The 23,205-nt window shown below is 36.6% G+C and overlaps 1 protein-coding gene across 1 annotated transcript in view; it reads right to left on the bottom strand.

Annotated features, from left to right (window-relative positions):
- The window catches only part of CALB2 (calbindin 2), a 150,295-nt gene that overhangs the window by 59,860 nt on the left and 67,230 nt on the right, over nt 1-23,205 (bottom strand). The window contains exons 2-3 of the mRNA XM_053702387.1: nt 11,815-11,891; nt 116-205 (exon numbers count right to left, since the gene is read on the bottom strand). Of these exons, the coding sequence (XP_053558362.1) occupies nt 116-205; nt 11,815-11,891 (167 nt within the window). The remainder of the gene's footprint in view (nt 1-115; nt 206-11,814; nt 11,892-23,205) is intronic.

The raw sequence follows: 23,205 nt of genomic DNA, 5'->3' as shown, positions 1-23,205 counted from the left end.
TTTACGCACATTCAGTCACATAGTATACAAGTACAAACTCCTACACTTACATATATCACACATGTATGCAGTCACATGTACGTCTGGTCGATGTCACACATATATAAACACTAACCTCTGCCATTTCAATGCGACCGTCTGCATTCTTGTCGTATTTTTGCATAAATTCTTTTAGCTTGTCTCCAAAATTTAAGCTGGATCCTTCCTGTTTGCATAACAACAGAACAGGCATGCTAATGAGTATGAGAGACGTGAAAGAGTTAAATACTGCTTTAATAATGATATTTTAAGGAATATTAAAACAAAAATATTATTCCCCATAAATGTTTCATTATACATAATTATAAAACTTTCCAATACACTTTTATTATGTATGTGGCCTATGTCCATGCAATGCAGAACTTCCTGTATGCTGCACTGTGATAGGTTGATATGTACATTAGCTCATTTATTTCTGTTCCTGATTGGTCACAGTAAAGTATGACAAACAACATTCAAAAGGCTTTTAAAGTAGTTTGTTCCAGGACTGCAACAAATTCCATATTTTTATACAATCATTTATTAAGTATGCAGATCTATTACAATGCAGTGAATGATTTCTAATGCATTAATAAAAAATGGCTTTCATGTATCTTTAAAGATTAAAAGTAGAGTTTGTTTCTGGTCAAGAAATGCATCTTTGTAATCTGTACATTAATTTCATACAGTGAATTTTGCTTTTTAATACATGTGGATTTATATAGCTTGTCTTAAGCAGAGATTTGCTTGTGGCCTTGCTAGTACTGGCATCACTGGGCAGATGGATACAAATATTTATGGCACGTTAATAGCTTCTGCCTAGGGGGGTTAGACATGCAAATCCCACTGTGGCTAACAAGATGTACAGATGGTAGCCAGTGGGGATGGAATTAAATTGTTTCTCTAGGGAAGGCTTATAGGGAACTGCTTGTGATTGTGACATGTATGTTCTATAGGTGTCTGGTAATGTTAGAGATAAAGACTGTCTGTCAGTAAAAGGGTTTGAATATAATCTGCAGATCAGCAGGAGGAATAGAGATATAGAAGGATGATGTATGGCCAGTAGAAACATTATGTAGCACTCGCAAGCTCACGGTAGCAATTGGCGCTTCAGATCAGATCTCTGGTCATTTTATAAATGTCCCCAAAATGCCCCCAACAAGATCAAAGTCCAAATATGGTCATGAAGGTGCATTTCAAAGTGCTTGCACCAACATTATTGAACTCAAGGTCACAAAGTTCAATAATTTAGGTGCAAGCACTCTTGTGAACATGTCTCAAAGACACAATCTTGTTTAAGGGTCTCCTAGGAAGATACAATGTTGCAAAGGAGCAGGTTGACACTTTACAGTGTATGCAATGTTACAATCAACAATAAAAAAATATAATGCCTTTTAATAGAAACCTGTAGTCATCATCTTGTTTTCTGATCACACTAAAATGGAAAAGGTGCTTTAACAAACATTTCAAATAAATATTTAAAAAACAATACTCATAAAAGGTGAAAAGCGACCATATAGCAACAGAAAAATGGTGCATAGTCTGCCCATCATGACAACGTAAAAGATGCATTCAGGTGGTTTAGCAGTGGTACTGAAGGAAATGGGTTACAATAGGTTCCTATGCAAGTCACGATTGAACGATCCACACTTAAAACCCAATTTTAAAGACGCCAGTACTGTTAGTGACAATCATGACAGTGTGAGTGTGACATAGGCCTCTACTTATCAACGCGTCTACTTTACCTGCCTTCCCCGGCCCAATACGCCCGCCTAAGCTCGCCTACCATCGCCGCCGCGGACCTGAATATGTTTGCCTAAGTTATCAAAAAAGCTGTCAAAAAGCCGTGCACCAAGTACGGGGCGATGAGCAGCGGATTGTGATAGTTATCACTCATCCGATCTCGCTGCTCTTCGGCTTTTTTACAGCTTTATTGACAAGCTGTCACTAAGCACCCACACTAAACTACACTGTTCTACCCCCTATACCGGCGCCCCTGGCAACTAAATAAAGTTAGTAACCCCTAAACCGTCGCTCCTAGACCCCGCCGCAACTCTTATAAGTGTATTAACCCCTAAACCTCCGCTCCCGGACCCCGCCGCCACCTACATTATACCTAGTAACTCCTATCCTGCCCCCCCTATACCGCCGCCACCTTTAATAAAGTTATTAACCCCTAGCCTGCCGATCCCGTACCTCGCCGCACCTAAATAAATAGTTTAACCCCTAAACCGCCGCTCCCGGACTCCGCCGCAACCTATATTAAACTTATTAACCCCTAATCTTCCCCCCCTACACCGTCGCCACCTATAATAAATTTATTAACCCCTATCCTGCCCCCCCTACACCGCCGCCACTGTAATAAAATGATTAACCCCTAAACCTAAGTCTAACACTAACCCTAACACCCCCCTAACTTAAATATTAATTAAATACATCTAAATAAATGTAACTCTTATTAACTAAATGAATCCTATTTAAAACTAAATACTTATTTAGTAAGTATATATTATATTATTAATTTTTATTTTACAGGCAACTTTCAATTTATTTTAACTAGGTACAATAGCTATTAAATAGTTATTAACTATTTAATAGCTACCTAGTTAAAATAAAGAGAAATTTACCTGTAAAATAAAAACTAACCTAAGTTACAATTACACCTAACACTACACTATACTTTAATAAATTATTCCTATTTAAAACTAAATACTTACTTGTAAAATAAACCCTAAGATAGCTACAATGTAAGTAATAATTACATCATAACTATCATTAAATAAATTAAATAAATTAAATACAAATACCTACAAATAAATACAAATAAATACACTAACTAAAGTACAAAAAATAAAAAAATAATTTACAACCATTATAAAAATATTACAACAATTTTAAGCTAATTACACCTACTCTAAGCCCCCTAATAAAATAACAAAGCCCCCCAAAATAAAAAAATTCCCTACCCTATTCTACATTTAAAAGATACCAGCTCTATTACCTTACCAGCCCTTAAAAGGGCCTTTTGCGGGGCATGCCCCAAAGAATTCTGCTCTCTTGCCTGTAAAATAAAAATACAACCCCCCCAACATTAAAACCCACCACCCACATACCCCTAATCTAACTCAAACCCCCCTTAAATAAACCTAACTCTACCCCCTGAAGATCTTCCTACCTTGAGTCGTCTTCACTCAGCCGAGCCGAATTCTTCATCCAATCCGGGCGATGTCTTCATCCAAGCGTGGTGCTGAAGAGGTCCATCATCCGGCTGAAGTCTTCATCCAAGCGGGGGCTGAAGAGGTCCATCATCCGGCTGAAGTCTTCATCCAAGCGGGGGCTGAAGAGGTCTTCCATCCGGCTGAAGTCTTCTATCAAGCGGCATCTTCAATCTTCTTTCTTCCGGCTCCATCTTCATCCCGCCGACACAGAACATACTTCCTCCACGACGAACTCCCGACGAATGAAGGTTCCTTTAAGGGACGTCATCCAAGATGGCGTCCCTCGAATTCCAATTGGCTGATAGGATTCTATCAGCCAATCGGAATTAAGGTAGGAATAATCTGATTGGCTGATGGAATCTCACAGTTTAAAAAAAGTTATAAGATTTGTATATAAATAGGTATCCTAATGTTGCATTTTTTTTGTAGATTTCGGTGCTTCTGCAACATCCCTGGTAAAACATAATTTTTATGATCTTGTTTGCTCACTGTCATATGCTATAAGCTACCATGAATATGTATATTCTGTGGAGACATATACAATGTCTAGTCCTGTGTATAGTTTGGTATCCTGAATACCATTGACAGCCACAACATTGGTGCCACCCTAGGTCTAATTTTTACATTTTGTAACTGGAGGAGTTCAAAATATACTTTAAAACATAACAATTTTTAGATAAATATTTATTTTAATAATACATTTTTGCTACTTTTTACAAACTTTAAAAGCTTTCAGAAAAAACAAATTCGGATCAAATTTGAAGTTTATGGCTGCGGTTTCACTTTGTGAAACTTAAATTTTAATAAGAAAGGACTGTAGAACAAACCAAAAAAAAGTTCTAAGAAACATTATGGGCCAGATTATGGGGCAAATTTATTAATGTCTGTCCGACATGATATCATGTCCAACAGACATCGCTGAATGCCGACAGCATACGCTGTCAGCATTTATCATTACACAAGCAGTTCACCAGAACTGCTTGTGCATTGCCGCCCCCTGCAGATGGTGCAGGGGGTGTCAATCAGCCCGATCCTATAGGATTGGGCGGATTGAAGACCGCAGACCTGAAGGCTCGCGCAGAAATAGGACATAAAGCTCTATTCTGAGCTTGATAATTCGGCCCCTATGAGTGGAGTGGTAATTATCGATCACGCTCGCGCCTTAACTCTGCTAGAAGTAAGCTTTTTGCGCATGTGTACTACTAAGTTAAAAGTAAAAAGTTTTTGATATGCAAAAAACGCTGAATTTACAATATCCCAATCGCGTTAACGTATTCCCCCATAGATTCAATGTATACAAATGCCTTTTACTGTATATATGCTTTACTGTATATTTACTATACATCTTTCACATTCCAATGTTCTTTACTTCCAGCATAATGTTCTTTTTATTCTTAAAAACATATTTCTATATATGTGTGTGTATATATACCTATACACGAATATATATTCTTATAGATATATAGGCATAGATATGTATTTTACATGAACAGTTTCAGATATATATAGAAATATATATTTAATAATAAACAGTACATTATTTTCTATGTGAAGGACATAGGAATGTAAAATGTGTTTTTTGCAATCACGTTTTTGCAATCACGTTAACTCGGTCAGGTTAGCTATTCTTAAGGCGCGTTTATGAAATATTGCATATAAAATATTTTAAAAATTACTGTAAATTTTTAAAAATGAATATACTGTAAAATATTCTAAATAATTAAAATAATATATCTATATATTTTACAGTATGTTTATTAAGAACTGCACTCCATACTCAAGATGAGGTCTTACCTGTTATTTATATAGTGACAGAATTATGCTTTCCTCTCTTGTATCAATGCCTCTTTTAATACATGCTAGTGTCTTATTATCCTTAGAAGCCACTGCCCTGCATTGTGCACCCATCTTTAGCTTGTTATCTATAAGTACTCCTAATTCCCTTTCCTCCTCTGTTTTGCTAAGTCTAGCATTTAAATTATAGGTTGCCTGCTTATTTTTACTTCCAAAATGTAGAACCTTACATTTTCAAGTATTAAACCTCATTTTCCATTTACCTGCCCATTTTTATACTTTTTTGTAAATCCCCTTGTAAATCAATTTCATCCTGCACTGACCTAACAAACTTACACAACTTTGTATCATCTGCAAAAATAGAGATTGTCATATACCTGCCCCCTCCGCTCTGCTTACTGCCCCCGCTCGTGGTTGTTTTGCAGGCGTTTCTCTGAGCTCGTCCATGCTTCGCCTGCATGCCCTTTTGGTGCTATCCTGCGCCTATATGTAAGTAGAGTCATGGAGGCCTATTTATCATAGGTCTTGTGGACCTGATCCGACAGTGCGGATCAGGTCCGCAAGACCTCGCTGAATGCGGAGAGCAATACGCTCTCCGTATTCAGCATTGCACCAGCAGCTCATAAGAGCTTCTGGTGCAATGCCACCCCCTGCAGACTCACGGCCAATTGGCCGCCAGCAGGGGGTGTCAATCAACCCGATCGTACTCGATCAGGTTGAATTCCGGTGATGTCTGTCCGCCTGCTCAGACCGCTTCTTCATAACTGCTTTATAACTGCTTTAGACCGCTGCTTCATAACTTTCAGGCTCACCAGAAACACAGGGCGTCAAGCTCCATTTGGAGCTTGATAGATAGGCCCCATTGATTTACTAAATGCCCAAGTATAGGTTCCCGACTGATTTCTGGATGTTCCATAGTATTGTGTACTGTTTAGTCTGCCTGCTGCTGAAACCTGCTCTGCCTAGTGACCTACTTTATTGCTTTACCCCTTGGTACTCTGAAAGATCGGACTGTCTGCCTGCTGCTGAACCCTGCTCTGCCTAGTGACCAACTCTATTGCTTAACCGTTGGTACTCTGAAAGTTTGGATTGGTTTCCTGTTGCTATATCCTGCTTTTCCCTGTGTCTTATTCTTTATTCCATTGGTATACTGAGAGAATTTCCTGCCTTTTGCTGTGTCCTGCTTTGCCGTGTGGCCTACTCTTTTGCTTTGCTTTTTATTACTCAGAAGACTGAGCTACCTACTTGCTGCGTTACCTGTTCTTCCTCATTCCTTTAATCCATTAAACCATAGTCCTTGGATTTTTCTTTATCTTTCCACTTGACGCCCCGGGATCAGACGACTACTGGACAGAAAATATCCCTTGGACATTACAGAGATGTTGCTATTTAATCCTTGCTCCAAGTCACTAATAAAATTATTAAAAAGAACAGGGCCCAGTACCGATCCCGGGGGGGACTCCACTGATTACCTTTGTCTAATCTGAATATGATCCGTTTACAACTACTTGTTGCTCCCTGGGTTTTATCCAGGTATTTATCCATGAGCTAACATTTTCAACTATTCCCAGTCCCTTAATTTTGAACATGAATCTTTCATGTGGCACTGTATTAAACGCCTTTGCAAAATACAAGTATATCACATAAACTGAATCCCTTTATCTATATTTTTACTTACTTCCTCATAGAATCTAATTAGATTAGTTTGACATGATCTATTTCTCATAAAACCATATTAATTTGATCTCATAATTTTGTTTACACAAATATACTCATCAATATAATATCGTATAATCCCTTCAAGTATCTTTTCCGCTGTTGATATCAGACTAACTAGTCTATAGCTTCCTAGATCTGCCCTGTTTCCCTTTTTAAAAAGTGGCACCACTTAAGCTTTACGCCAGTCCTGGGGTACTATGCCTGAGGATGAGTCTTGAAAAATAGTAGTTTGGCTATAACAGTGCTAAGTTCCTGTAAAATCCTTGTGTGTATTCCATCTGGACCTGGAGTTTTATTTACCTTAATATTATCCAGTTTTTTCCTGATATCATCTAGAGATAACCCAGTTAATGGTATCAGCTTGTATGTTGTACTTTGGAATTAAGGTAGGAATAATCTGATTGGCTGATGGAATCTCACAGTTTAAAAAAAGTTATAAGATTTGTATATAAATAGGTATCCTAATGTTGCATTTTTTTTTGTAGATTTCGGTGCTTCTGCAACATCCCTGGTAAAACATAATTTTTATGATCTTGTTTGCTCACTGTCATATGCTATAAGCTACCATGAATATGTATATTCTGTGGAGACATATACAATGTCTAGTCCTGTGTATAGTTTGGTATCCTGAATACCATTGACAGCCACAACATTGGTGCCACCCTAGGTCTAATTTTTACATTTTGTAACTGGAGGAGTTCAAAATATACTTTAAAACATAACAATTTTTAGATAAATATTTATTTTAATAATACATTTTTGCTACTTTTTACAAACTTTAAAAGCTTTCAGAAAAAACAAATTCGGATCAAATTTGAAGTTTATGGCTGCGGTTTCACTTTGTGAAACTTGAATTTTAATAAGAAAGGACTGTAGAACAAACCAAAAAAAAGTTCTAAGAAACATTATGGGCCAGATTATGGGGCAAATTTATTAATGTCTGTCCGACATGATATCATGTCCAACAGACATCGCTGAATGCCGACAGCATACGCTGTCAGCATTTATCATTACACAAGCAGTTCACCAGAACTGCTTGTGCATTGCCGCCCCCTGCAGATGGTGCAGGGGGTGTCAATCAGCCCGATCCTATAGGATTGGGCGGATTGAAGACCGCAGACCTGAAGGCTCGCGCAGAAATAGGACATAAAGCTCTATTCTGAGCTTGATAATTCGGCCCCTATGAGTGGAGTGGTAATTATCGATCACGCTCGCGCCTTAACTCTGCTAGAAGTAAGCTTTTTGCGCATGTGTACTACTAAGTTAAAAGTAAAAAGTTTTTGATATGCAAAAAACGCTGAATTTACAATATCCCAATCGCGTTAACGTATTCCCCCATAGATTCAATATATACAAATGCCTTTTACTGTATATATGCTTTACTGTATATTTACTATACATCTTTCACATTCCAATGTTCTTTACTTCCAGCATAATGTTCTTTTTATTCTTAAAAACATATTTCTATATATGTGTGTGTATATATACCTATACACGAATATATATTCTTATAGATATATAGGCATAGATATGTATTTTACATGAACAGTTTCAGATATATATAGAAATATATATTTAATAATAAACAGTACATTATTTTCTATGTGAAGAACATAGGAATGTAAAATGTGTTTTTTGCAATCACGTTTTTGCAATCACGTTAACTCGGTCAGGTTAGCTATTCTTAAGGCGCGTTTATGAAATATTGCATATAAAATATTTTAAAAATTACTGTAAATTTTTAAAAATGAATATACTGTAAAATATTCTAAATAATTAAAATAATATATCTATATATTTTACAGTATGTTTATTAAGAACTGCACTCCATACTCAAGATGAGGTCTTACCTGTTATTTATATAGTGACAGAATTATGCTTTCCTCTCTTGTATCAATGCCTCTTTTAATACATGCTAGTGTCTTATTATCCTTAGAAGCCACTGCCCTGCATTGTGCACCCATCTTTAGCTTGTTATATATAAGTACTCCTAATTCCCTTTCCTCCTCTGTTTTGCTAAGTCTAGCATTTAAATTATAGGTTGCCTGCTTATTTTTACTTCCAAAATGTAGAACCTTACATTTTCACGTATTAAACCTCATTTTCCATTTACCTGCCCATTTTTATACTTTTTTGTAAATCCCCTTGTAAATCAATTTCATCCTGCACTGACCTAACAAACTTACACAACTTTGTATCATCTGCAAAAATAGAGATTGTCATATACCTGCCCCCTCCGCTCTGCTTACTGCCCCCGCTCGTGGTTGTTTTGCAGGCGTTTCTCTGAGCTCGTCCATGCTTCGCCTGCATGCCCTTTTGGTGCTATCCTGCGCCTATATGTAAGTAGAGTCATGGAGGCCTATTTATCATAGGTCTTGTGGACCTGATCCGACAGTGCGGATCAGGTCCGCAAGACCTCGCTGAATGCGGAGAGCAATACGCTCTCCGTATTCAGCATTGCACCAGCAGCTCATAAGAGCTTCTGGTGCAATGCCACCCCCTGCAGACTCACGGCCAATTGGCCGCCAGCAGGGGGTGTCAATCAACCCGATCGTACTCGATCAGGTTGAATTCCGGTGATGTCTGTCCGCCTGCTCAGACCGCTTCTTCATAACTGCTTTATAACTGCTTTAGACCGCTGCTTCATAACTTTCAGGCTCGCCAGAAACACAGGGCGTCAAGCTCCATTTGGAGCTTGATAGATAGGCCCCATTGATTTACTAAATGCCCAAGTATAGGTTCCCGACTGATTTCTGGATGTTCCATAGTATTGTGTACTGTTTAGTCTGCCTGCTGCTGAAACCTGCTCTGCCTAGTGACCTACTTTATTGCTTTACCCCTTGGTACTCTGAAAGATCGGACTGTCTGCCTGCTGCTGATCCCTGCTCTGCCTAGTGACCAACTCTATTGCTTAACCGTTGGTACTCTGAAAGTTTGGATTGGTTTCCTGTTGCTATATCCTGCTTTTCCCTGTGTCTTATTCTTTATTCCATTGGTATACTGAGAGAATTTCCTGCCTTTTGCTGTGTCTTGCTTTGCCGTGTGGCCTACTCTTTTGCTTTGCTTTTTATTACTCAGAAGACTGAGCTACCTACTTGCTGCGTTACCTGTTCTTCCTCATTCCTTTAATCCATTAAACCATAGTCCTTGGATTTTTCTTTATCTTTCCACTTGACGCCCCGGGATCAGACGACTACTGGACAGAAAATATCCTTGGACATTACAGAGATGTTGCTATTTAATCCTTGCTCCAAGTCACTAATAAAATTATTAAAAAGAACAGGGCCCAGTACCGATCCCGGGGGGGACTCCACTGATTACCTTTGTCTAATCTGAATATGATCCGTTTACAACTACTTGTTGCTCCCTGGGTTTTATCCAGGTATTTATCCATGAGCTAACATTTTGAACTATTCCCAGTCCCTTAATTTTGAACATGAATCTTTCATGTGGCACTGTATTAAACGCCTTTGCAAAATACAAGTATATCACATAAACTGAATCCCTTTATCTATATTTTTACTTACTTCCTCATAGAATCTAATTAGATTAGTTTGACATGATCTATTTCTCATAAAACCATATTAATTTGATCTCATAATTTTTTCTTTACACAAATATACTCATCAATATAATATCGTATAATCCCTTCAAGTATCTTTTCCGCTGTCGATATCAGACTAACTAGTCTATAGCTTCCTAGATCTGCCCTGTTTCCCTTTTTAAAAAGTGGCACCACTTAAGCTTTACGCCAGTCCTGGGGTACTATGCCTGAGGATGAGTCTTGAAAAATAGTAGTTTGGCTATAACAGTGCTAAGTTCCTGTAAAATCCTTGTGTGTATTCCATCTGGACCTGGAGTTTTATTTACCTTAATATTATCCAGTTTTTTCCTGATATCATCTAGAGATAACCCAGTTAATGGTATCAGCTTGTATGTTGTACTTTGTTTCAAAGTTTCTCCCATGTAACCCTTCACACATTTTAATGCACCTATATTTTCCTTCTTAGATTTTGTGCCATTTATTTACTTAGAAAACCTTTAAGCATTTGACTTTGCAATTAATCTTTCATTTTCAATTTTAGCTGATTTGATAGTTTTTTTTTTACATGCTTTATTACATTCCTTATATATTTGGAATGTTGAGTCTGTACTATTTTCATTGAATAATTTAAATGTAAGTTTTTTTCCAAATTTCTCTTAACATATTTTTATTTAGCCAAGTTGGCTTGGATTTATTTATTTTACTTTTATAACCATGTTGATTTATATATTTATTTAACATAGTTTTAAATGTTATCGATTTATCCTATGTATTTTTATTAGAGAATACTTTTTCATACAATTTATGTTATTTATCATTGATTTTATCATTTATTTTTGCTTTCTTATAAAAGTCTTAGTTGAACCCTTATAACACTGCTTATGGAAAGTGATTTCAAACGTGACCATGTTATGATCACTGTTACCCAAATGTTCTTTGACTTCTATGTTTGATATTAATCCTGTATTGTTTGATATACAGTACATATTTAGACATATATGTTTTTTGTGACACTCTTTATTCGAGAGTAACAGTTAACCAGAGTTCTGAGGTCGTGATAACCTGATGCGCGTTAAATTCAATTGCCCTTGAGTGAACAAGTTTACTTTCAACTTGTAATATGAGCGCTACTTCTGTGGAAACACCCACGATAAGTCCATTATCGCTTGCGTGTAACAGTTACCGCTTCACTTGTAAAATGGCCCTTTATGAAAAGATCCAATATATATGTAAAAAAAATACTGAGAGAAAAGTTCTTCAATGTTTAAACTTAAATTCTTTTATAAAAAGTGAATGTTTCTGGGAGTTATTTAAGTTTCTTTAATCAAATATGTCAAGTATACAACTTCAAAACAGTCATATACAAAAACAAATTAGTACTGTGATTTAATCTTTAGAAACAAAAAAAAATCTAGAACTGTACTCATAGGCAATAAGTAAACCACTGTTACTTGCATAAAGCAAAGTACAAAAGCACTGTTTAAAATTTAAAAAAGGAAGCTATCCTGCTACTGAACTTACCACACCAGCTCCTTTTCGTGCAGCCTCCAACTCTTGGAAGAAGTTCTCCAGCTCCGTTCCCTCAATGTATCCATTTCCTATAACATAGAAGGGACATTGTATGATGAACAGCTATCAACGAACTAGACATACTTCATATGCCAGAAAAGCCAACATCAATAGAAAACAAATCTCAAAGTTACTGGTGTAAGTTTACTTGCTGTTACCTATCAGCCCAATATCAAATCAAATCCATAAACATAGCATCCCCCTTGTTGTATGGGGCTCACAGTGTTCAAAGAAAGCCATCCTTGTATAACCCAGTGTTATGCCCTGGCGCTGGGGCAATTGCAAACTATGTCACACAATAGTACTAAAAAAGGGAAGGAATAGACAAACGGAACTGCAGTATAGTAATAAGAGAGTGTTAACTATGAATTTATTGCAATAACAGAAAACAGTAATCAGCTTATGAAGCAAGGCAGTAATTAAACAACAAACGCATTACTTATCTTCGGGTTTTGAATAAGGCATTAATATTAGTGCACAAGGGTAGACAGGCAGAGGAGTGCAGTTACAGTCAGCGTCATCATTCATTGAGCACACACAGCAGATTTCACAGGTACTATGTCGGAGACTTCTCTCCAAGATGCTGCCACACCCCAGCAATTCTAATAATTAAACTACAGTTTAGCAGGTGTGTCTAATGTTATGTCAATCATATTATTTTGGAGCGAACATGTTAGTAAAATAAGAGTTTTTCATAACAAGAAAAAGGATTCTCATAGGAATGTGACAACTCCTTTTTCTAAATAAGAACACTGCTTGAAAACATAACAGCAGAGTGAAATACATGTGTAACATTTCTTAAAGGCATTTCTCTTAAAGGCATAAATTATATATTTGTATATATGTTTGTCTAAAAAGCTAAGTTTTAATATAAACTGCTAATACATTAACTGTTTGATTAATTATTTGTGGATGGAATCATGAAAAGTTTCCATTTCCTTACACCCAGGAAATATGCAACTGAGTAGTTAAAATCAGTTAATTAAATATTAAACTGAACATGGCACTAATTAGATCTATAAAGACACCCTTTCTTACAAGTTTGGCCCGGGAATTTTTGGGATTTATCAAAGACTCAACTGTTCAACCAACAACAAACCATGATTGATAAGACATGCTTGATATACATTCATCCCATCATCTGAGTCTGGGTATCAGGGACTCAGGCGGTTGATGGGAGCCTGTCTCAGTTTTGTAAATGGAGTTGTGTTGAGAGGGGTGGGGTGGTGGGGTAGATTGTGGGTGTGTCTGGGTGGTCAGTGGGTGTGTCTGGGTGGTCAGTGGGTGTGCATGGGTAGTTTGTGGGTGTGTCTTGGTTTTCAGTGGGTGGGGCTAAGGGAAATTCTGCAAATTGAGACATATGACTGTCAGAAGGACAGACCTCAGAATCAGGGACTGTCCTTCTAAAATAGGGACAGTTGGGAGGTCTGGCTATGCAAGGGCACTGAATACTGACTATAGGAATATAAAGGGCTAGATTACAAGTGCAGTACTAAATATCGCTTTAGTGTAAAAGCAATATTTGCTTAGCACTGAGTAATACCGGCGCACACTAATGTGCGCTGGTATTACAAGTTGACAGCAATGCTAATGCGAACTTGCGTTTGCATTGCTGGGAAGCATTGCGCTCATGAGAGCGAGCTTCCATAGGCTCCAATGGTAGCCACGTTCTGATGCCGTCATACACAGCACAGAACCAAAGCGCAGTGAAGGGTAAGTCGTGCAGCGATGGCAGCAAATTGTAAATATATATGCATATGATTATATACATATATATTTATCGGTTAATATGTGTATATACACATATTAACACATAAATATATATGTACAGTATATAACCATTTACATATATATTTACTGGGAACACACAGTTCCCATAGACCGCAATGAAAATAGTACAATTTTTATTTTTTAATAAAATACACACCACTGTATTTTGAAGGCATTTGGGGCACATTTATAAAATTAACCAGAGATCTGATCTGTGGTTAATTTTATAAGCGCAAATTTGCCCTTTGTGGGCAATCGATAATTTGGCACTCCACTTGTAATCTGGCCCAAAGTGTTTAATTATGCATACTAAGAAATTGTGTTGCAATATTTTATATACATATTATTAATTTTGTTTTCTATAAGCACTCTCCCTCGAGAGGCCAAAAAGCAATTTCTGCAACCCCGGTTTCTTTCAAAATGCTGCAAATAGCTTAAATCAGCTACATACTAGACAGTGATTTCAGTGGACAAATAATTTACAGCTAGCCTTTCCTTAGCACGACTATTGGAAATCAGGTAATCACATCAGAGATTTTAAGCAGTTTTGCAAATAATTAAGTAATAGTAGTTTTGTTATTTAATTTTGTATGTATGTTTTGTATTTCACTATGCAGAGGGACAGAAAACTTTAACTCTTTTTTTAATTGTGCAGTATGTGCATTGTGTTCAGTTAACTAATACATGATCTTATTACCTTAAAAAAATCTCCTGCATTATAGAAGAAAACCCCTCCTGGCTAAAACAGCATTATGTATTTTCCACAAAACCGTATAACAGGTTTATTCACAAATCACAACCTGCTTAATTGCGCATTTGAGAAAAATGTAGGAATCTCCCTCAGTTGAAGCAGTTGACAGTTTTACAAGTGTGGGAGCGCACTACATACGGTTGCGATTAGTGAACAACCTTGTGACTCTGTCTTGAAAACAAAAATGCTTTGCCAGCCAGGAGGGGTTTTCCTTTGTAGGACATTTTGATTCAATAAAAGTACACAAAGCCTTATTTTTTTTAAGAGGATCATAGTATTAGTTAATTATGCAAATACTGAACAATTATGATTACAAATAATTAACATAACTTTAAAGTTTTAATGTTCCTTGGTATTCATGGGAGAACAAACTGAGACTTCCAGTCATCAATAATTGTTTTATGTTGGGACAAGCAGTTACTTGTAGGCTATGTTTGATTAGTTTGGTTGCCTATCCTAATCAAACCTACAGGGCCGGACTGGGAATAAAAAGCAGCCCTATTTTCTCTTGAGTCTATAGAATGTGCACGCCCCATTTTTCTATTAGGAGATTACTGAGATACTCTTTCCCCCAATATATATATATATATATATATATATATATATATATATATATATATTTATATATATATATATATATAAATATATATATATATAATATTTTTTTAAGAATGAAATTAAATTAGTTTATATTAAAAAAAAATGCAAGATTGATGTTTTATAGGCAGCCTACAACTCAATTTCATCCATTAATCCTTTTAACTGTGTGAAAATTATTATCCATAGTGTGATCTGGAGAAGACACTCAAAACAGTGTGTCATTTTGTCTCACAGCGTGTAACGTGAGTAGACACTAGAAACCATTAAAAGGAGGGCTCATTAATGTCACATGGTCTATGAAATAAAACTTACAAGGAAATACTTTGTTACCATAATACATTTAACTAAGAGGAGAAAACAAGAGACTCATAGAAAATGAGTTACAAAGTCTGTAACAAAAAAGAATGCTTTACCCCCTACAATTATATAGGAAAAATTCTCACTGAATAATACAGGAATACAGGTATAATACCTCTGAGAATCATGTATCTAGATGTGAAACATTGTACTTGATATTATACAAAGTACAATTTTTCACATCTAGATACATGATTCTCAGAGGTATTATTCACACACCTATGCTTTATATTGATATCTAGAGAGTTTAAAGGGACACTGAACCCATTTTTTTTCTATCATGATTCAGATAGAGCATGCAATTTTAAGCAACTTTCTAATTTACCCCTATTATCAAATTTTTTTCATTCTCTTGGTATCTTTATTTGTAATGCAAGAATGTAAGTTTAGTTGCTGGCCCATTTTTGGTGAACACACTGTGTTGTTCTTGCTGATTGGCGGGTAAATTCACCCACCAATAAACAAGTGCTTTCCATGGTCCTGAACCAAAAAAATAGCTTAGATGCCTTCTTTCTCAAATAAAGAAAGCAAGAGAACGAAGAAAAATTGATAATATGAGTAAATTAGAAAGTTGTTTAAAATGGCATGCTCTAAATTCAGCAGAACATTTATTTGTTCACTGCTCCTGATTTAACTGTAAAACAAATTGAAAATGTTTGATTTTTGTGATTCCTTTGTTATTTGTCTTTGTAAATTACTGCTATCTAAATAATTGGTTCTGGTATTTATGGTTGGGTTGTCCAACTAAGATAAAATTCAGCAGAATATTCATTTGCTCACTGCTTCTGATTTAAATGTAAAACAATTGAAAATGTTTGATTTTTGTGATTCCTTTGTTACTTGTCTCTGTAAATTACTGCTGATATCTAAATAATTGGTTCTGATATTCATGGTTGGGCTCTCCAACTAAGATAAAATTCAGCAGAACATCTATTTGCTCACTGTTTTTGATTTAAATGTAAAACAATTTGAAAAGGTTTGATTTTTGTGACTTCTTTGTTATTTGTCTCTGTAAATTACTGCTGATATTAAATAAAATAATTTAAAAAAAAAATGGCATGCTCTATCTGAATCACAAAATAAATAAATTGGGTTCAGTGTCCCTTTAAGCAGACAGAATCTATTGCACTGAGCAGCTGTGTTAAAGTTAACTGTGCAAGCAAGGACTTTATAATTACAGATAGAGTATTAGCTAGCTATAATCTCATAATCTGACATCCCACATATTAACAGGTCCTCTTGTTACAGCATTATTTCTGAATTTATTAATAGCCGGCTACGAAAGATATTGTTTGTATCTGACTGCTTGATATTATACAAATCAAATACAATGTTTCACATCTAGATACATAATTTTTAGAGGTATTATTCACACACCTATGCTATATATTGAGATTCTAGAGAGTTTAAGTGTTTTTAAATGTGTATGATTGGGTTTGCTAGAGGACCATGTACTGTGCATCCACTGGACACACAGTCAAGGATTGCCCCATACACCTCAAAAATAAAAGGGGTAAGCAGACTTGCTCCACAATTTATTCTAAAGGACATTCAAATAATCCTATTTACTGTATGCTCTCTGTTTGCAGTGGGACCAAACTCGGATCTCAACCCAAACTATGATTGATTCTGGAGCGTATCGGAACTTTATAGACAAGCAGATTGTGAATGATAATAAAATACCAACGGTTGTCAAAAAGTTACATCAGCCTATTCGAGTTATTGATGGTCACAAGAAGAACTAGCTCACCTTAAAACATATCTGGAAGAAAACTTACAAAAAGGGTTTATTAGGCCGTCCACTTCCCCAGCTGGCGCTGGAATGTTTTTCATAAAAAATAAAGACAATTCCCTCAGACCTATGATAGATTATAGGGAACTGAACAAATGCACCATAAAAAATAGGTATCCACTTCCCCTCATACCGGAATTAATAAAAAGATTACAAGGTGCCAACGTTTTTACAAAGCTCGATCTAAGAGGAGCATATAACTTAATATGCATGAGAGCTGGCGATGAATGGCTGACGGCATTTCGTACCAGGTATTGTTTGTTTTAATAGGCCGTCACGCCATTCGGTCTGTGCAATGCACCCGCTACTTTTCAGTGCTTCATAAATCATATTTTTCAGACATGCTAAATGTTTGTCTAGTTCTATATTTAGATGATATTCTTATTTATTCACAAAACATGTCCGACCACATAAAACATGTCCGGTCTGTTTTATTACGTCTCCGCTCACCTTTACGCTAAAATGGAAAAGTGCATTTTCAATGTCGATGAAATTACTTTTCTGGGCTATCATATTTCAGCTAATGGAATATGTATGGAGACTGCTAAAACCCAGGCCGTCACTTCTTGGGCTATTCCTAGTTCAAAAAAAGGATTTACAAAGGTTTTTAGGATTCTCCAACTTCTACTGAGAATGTATCAAAGATTTTGCTAAAGTCACTAAGCCTCTTACCTCCTTTGTTGGTTCTTCAGTTACTTTCCATTGGACCCCAGAAGCACAACAAACTTTTGACCTCCTTTAAAACGCTGTTCACTAAGGCACCTATACTCCGGTTACCAAATAGCTCCCTTCCATACATCCTTGAGGTAGACGCCTCTGATTATGCAGTTGGAGCTGTCTTATCACAAAGAGAAAGTAAGAAAACTCCCTTACACCCCATTGCCCTCTACTCCAGGGTAATGTCATCAGCTGAGATAAATTACCCCATAGGAGAGAAGGAACTCCTAGCAATCAAATCAGCATTTGAACATTGGTGTCACCTACTAGAAGGAACCATAGAACCCATAGTTATTTTTACTGACCATAAAAATGTACTGTATTTAAAAACAAATACAACTTTAACTTCTAGACAAGTAAGATGGAATTTATTTTTTAACCGTTTTAATGACATCATTAACTATAGATCTGGTGCAAAAAAGGGTAAAGCAGAAGCTCTTTCTAGAAAAGATCCAAAACCTCAATATTATTCTCCACCATCCACAGTCATCCCATTGGAACGTTTCATTGGTCTTACTACTGATTTATGGGCATCGCTAAAGACTCTCCAAACAACTGATCTCACTCTACCCAAAGAAAAATTGGTAAAGAAAGAAGATCAAATGTATTACTATGGACATGGACTTTATGTACCACCTACCCTTAGGAATACCGTTTTGAAACTCATCCACGACTCAACTTTAGTGGGTCATCCAGGTATCACCAAAACCATTGAACTGCTTAATCGTACATTTTGGTGGCCTAAATTAAGGCAAACAGTAACTCAATATGTTCACACTTGTAATATTTGTAACATACGTAAGGTAGATAGGAAACATCCCTATGGTCTTCTGATTCCTCTACTAGTACCCCAAATACCTTGGCAAGATGTTGCCATGGATTATATTGTAGAACTTCCTTAATCCTCCAATTGCAATACTATCCTAGTAATGGTTGATCTTCTGACTAAAATCGCACACTTCCTTATCGTTCTCTACTTTTCGCTGTCCAGACTACTGAACTCTTTATCAACAATATTGTCAAATTACATGGTTTACCTCAGACAATAACCCCGATAGAGGATCACAATTTACCTCCAAATTCTGGACACATTTATGTAAACAACTCAGGTTAACACACCAATACAGTTTAGCATACCACCCCCAAACTAATGGCCAAACAGAAAAGACCAATCAGTGGCTAGAACAGTACATACACTGTCACTGTTCTCAGCAACAGGATAATTGGGTTGATCTCTTGCCTATGGCTGAATTTGCATTTAACAACACAGTAAATTCAACTACTAATTTAACACCCTTCTTTGCAAATTATGGATTCCACCCAGTTTTCCATTTATTTACCCAAACAGATTTTACTTGCCCAAAAGTTACTGATACGATTAACACTATCAGTCAAGGATTTAAAGGGACATGCCACCCACATTTTTTCTTTTATGATTTAGAAAGAGAATGCAATTTTAAACATCTTTCTAATTTACTTATATCATCTAATTTGTTTTATTCTCTTGATATTCTTTGCTGAAAAGCATATCTAGATATGCTCACTAGCTGCTGATTGGTTGCTGAACATAGAAGCATCGTGTGATTGGCTCACCATGTGCATCGCTTTTTCTTCAACTAAGGATATTTAAAAAATGAAGCAAAATAAATAATGGAAGTAAATTGTAATGTTGTTTAAATTTCTATTCTCTATCTGAATCATGAAAGAAAGATTTTGGGTTTAGTGGCCCTTTAAGCTACTGCAGGAAAACAGATTCATCCCAAAGAGACAAAAATTCTACTACAATAAAAACGTAGACCACCTCCTAACTATGCCATTGGTGACCAAGTCTGGCTCTCTACAAAGAATCTTTGACTACATGTCCCATCAAAAAAGTTTAGTCCTTTATTCATTGGTCCTTTTGAAATCATCCGTGTCATTAACCCCAATGCTGTTACTTTACGGTTACCTTCAAGTTACCAAATTCATCCCACTTTTCATGTCTCTCTGCTCAAGCCTTACATTCCATCTCATACTTCATCCACCCAGACACCTTATGCACCTCCATCTCTACAAGATCCACAAGAATACAAGGATGAAACAATTTTGGACTCCAGGTATTATCGGGGCACTCTTCAGTATCTGGTGCACTGGAAGGGTTATGCATTCGAAGAGGATTATTGGGAACCCTCTTCCAATCTTTCAGCTCCCAGTCTTGTCTTGCTCTTTCATAGAAGACATCCAGATCGACCCAAGCCTTGATCTGCTGAGCGGTTCCCTTGGGGAGGGCGTTATGTCATATATGACCTGTCTCTTTAATAAATCTGTTCACCTGAATGATTCCTGTACACCTGCTTATTTAAGCCCGTCTCTTGCACTCAAACAGTGCTTGGTATTTTGAATATGGCTGTTGCCTATCCTCTCTTCCTGAGCCTCAAGCTATAGTTGGATTTCATTTATTCCATCTTCAGATTCCTGCTACAACTTACAAGTTGCTACGAATCTAGTTTGCTTTTGCTATATAGATTGCCGCATTCTAACTTACCTCTCACCTTGAAACTACTGTTTGTCTGAGTACGCATCTAACCTGCTTTTATCTGACAGACATATTACCTGATGAAATGGCCAAGAGCTTAACAGCCGAGAAACGTGTTGTATTGCTCTATTAAACATCTATTTTATACCACATTTGGACTCTTTCCACATTTATGTATATGAAGCTTTGAAAAGCATTCGTTGGGCACATATAAGTGCCGGTTTTACAGAATCTTTACAGATCGCATTGGTCCGGTCTTCTATTCCTCTCAGTACAGCGCCAATGTGCGTTTCCTTCTATCGCCTGTCAGGAGGAGTGTCTACCCTTTCACGCTGATTACAGGATTACACAAGCTTCCAACAGTGCGGCTAACAAGATTTGCCCTTCTATTGTCTGGCGTGTCACCGACAAGACTTAGCCCCCCAGCGTACTGACTGCTGTTAAAGGTCATCCTGCTCGCATGCACTTCTTTAGAGTGCCATCTCGTTTGTGAGTACCTGTTCATTACCTGTTTCACTTCGTTTCCACATTTGTTATTACGATACCACACCATGAGGCGCTCTCTTGTTTTTGTCTTCACTTCTTAGATTATCTGACAGACAGCCTGTACTACTCCAAGTCTGTGTTAACAGATTTCTACCAATGGTTTGATTCAAGCCATTACCGGAGTGTTGTCCTCACATCATCCTGACATTACCAGCATGTGACCACACTCTCAGTACTATCCGCTGCATCATGGAGAGGTTGATACATGTTGCTCTCTGGAAACTTTGCAACTTGATTGACTGTAAGTTTTCTCTTTGCTAATTGAAGCGCTAATTTGTTTCAGTTCCTTAGCCTTGCATCAGATCGTTTGTGAAGTGCATACAAGTTCCTTTTTCTGGACTTCTTAGAATCAAGCAGCTGAATAGTCAGTGAGTCCTTAATTATTTACTTTACTTGCTAAGTTTTCTCCGGTCACCTGTCATACCTATTTGGGTATTGTATTATACATATTATTATATAATATAATCCTGGTTATACTAAACAGTCAAAACCTATTGATTCCTTACATTCTACAGGAAACTATCTATGTGAGACTGTATAAATATTTATATACTGGACTGCTGTTGAACAAGTTAATTAGGCATCACAATAACACATAAGGCGGCATATACTGTGACTGACTACAAAATTACAAAAGTATCCTTCTTTTGCCACTTGAGATGTTGGGAAACATAGGGCAAGAATTTAAAGGAAGGACCATTAAATACATAAGAACTGCATAATCTATAAATGCATAAAAAAGACAATGCAAAAGCACTTAGTGTGAATTTCAAATGAGAAAAAGTTTTTGTTTCCGAGAAATTTCAAAGTTCAATTTACCTTGCCCCTGCAACATGTGACAACATCAGCCAATCACAAAAGATATATATGTAAATACTGTGTATTCTGGCACATGCTCAGTAGGAGATTGTGAAAGTGTACATATAAATAGATTGTGCACATTTTGATAATGGAAGTGAATTAGAACGTTTTTTTATAAATCGCAAGTGCTATCTGAATCATGGAAGTTTAATTTTGACTTTAGAGTCCTTTTAAGAAGTAAAAGTACAGGGCAATACAGGTGAACAATGAGTCAGTTGTTGCTGATGAAACCTGCGACAGAGATGTGACTTCATGTTCTCATAAGTTGTTTTTTATTTTTTCATTAAAGTACTAAGGATTTAAATGCAAAGCTCCCTAATGAGTTACAGTCTCTCAAGTGCCAGTATCTCTCCAGGGTTTTGCTGCCTTTGTTAGTACCAACTACCTGTCTACCTTACTAAAGTAAACAGTACAAAGAGCGGGGTCATTAGCATTCTGTACGCAAACCCAATATTTCTATAATGTCTCTTAAGACTTGTGGTTAAAGGGCTTAGTGGGTTTGGCCTTAAGGTCTGGAAATCATGTATGGGCCATCTGCAGGGTAATCTGTGTGCCCTGGGGCAGGGTTTTTGAGTATTCTGGGATGTGGTCTGGGTGGCTTCATTCTTCCATTTGGGAAATCAGGGCACTAATAGAAAAAAGAGAAACGGTGAGACTTGCCTCTCTATTTAGTAATATTCAGTAAAATGGGACCATTGTGAGCTATGTTGTAATACACAGCGATAGCCTGATTTACCAGAAGGCATACAAATAAAAACAAAAAAATACAAATGCCTCCTAGATTGTGGGTACCTGGATTCAGTCAAAGATCTACCAATTGTCATAGTTTTAGTATTCTCCCTGCTGGAAAGGAATTTGGTATAATCCTCAATTCACAGTCATGGGTAGATCTTGAGGGCTGAGTATAAAGACCTAGACAGTTTGTGAGAATGTTAACCCTTGTTAAATTTTATGTGGTAAAAAATATTTTCAGTATATCTCCATTTAATTTGGGCCCTTTTCAGGTAATTTTATTATGGAAATTGCAGGCTTTCCGATACGTTAAAATACTATTGTAATAACAACTGGAAGCCACTAGATGTCAGTAAACAACCAAGCAGTGATTTACTGATGTAATTTTGGCCCCAAAAAGGATTTGTTTAAAATCAAGAATCAATATTAGTTAATAGATACGACAAAGGACAGTTTGCCTAAACTATCATCTTGAAATGAAGAATAAATATTGAATAAAACAGTTTTTGCCACAAGGCATCCTATTCTTATCCATATTTACTTTCACATCACTGTCATTATCCACCCCTGGCAACAGACACAGTGGATAATTAAGTCTCCTTAAATCTTCCAGGCCAAGAGATAAACAAGTTGCAGGCCTAGCTTACATCCCATAATGCAGTTCAAACAATATTTCATCCCATCATGCAGTTCAAACAATAT

This window comes from Bombina bombina, chromosome 1 (genome assembly GCF_027579735.1).
Source record: "Bombina bombina isolate aBomBom1 chromosome 1, aBomBom1.pri, whole genome shotgun sequence".
NCBI lineage: Eukaryota > Metazoa > Chordata > Amphibia > Anura > Bombinatoridae > Bombina > Bombina bombina.
Note: the sequence above shows the minus strand (reverse complement) of the source record. Positions and strands in the feature narration are given on the sequence as shown.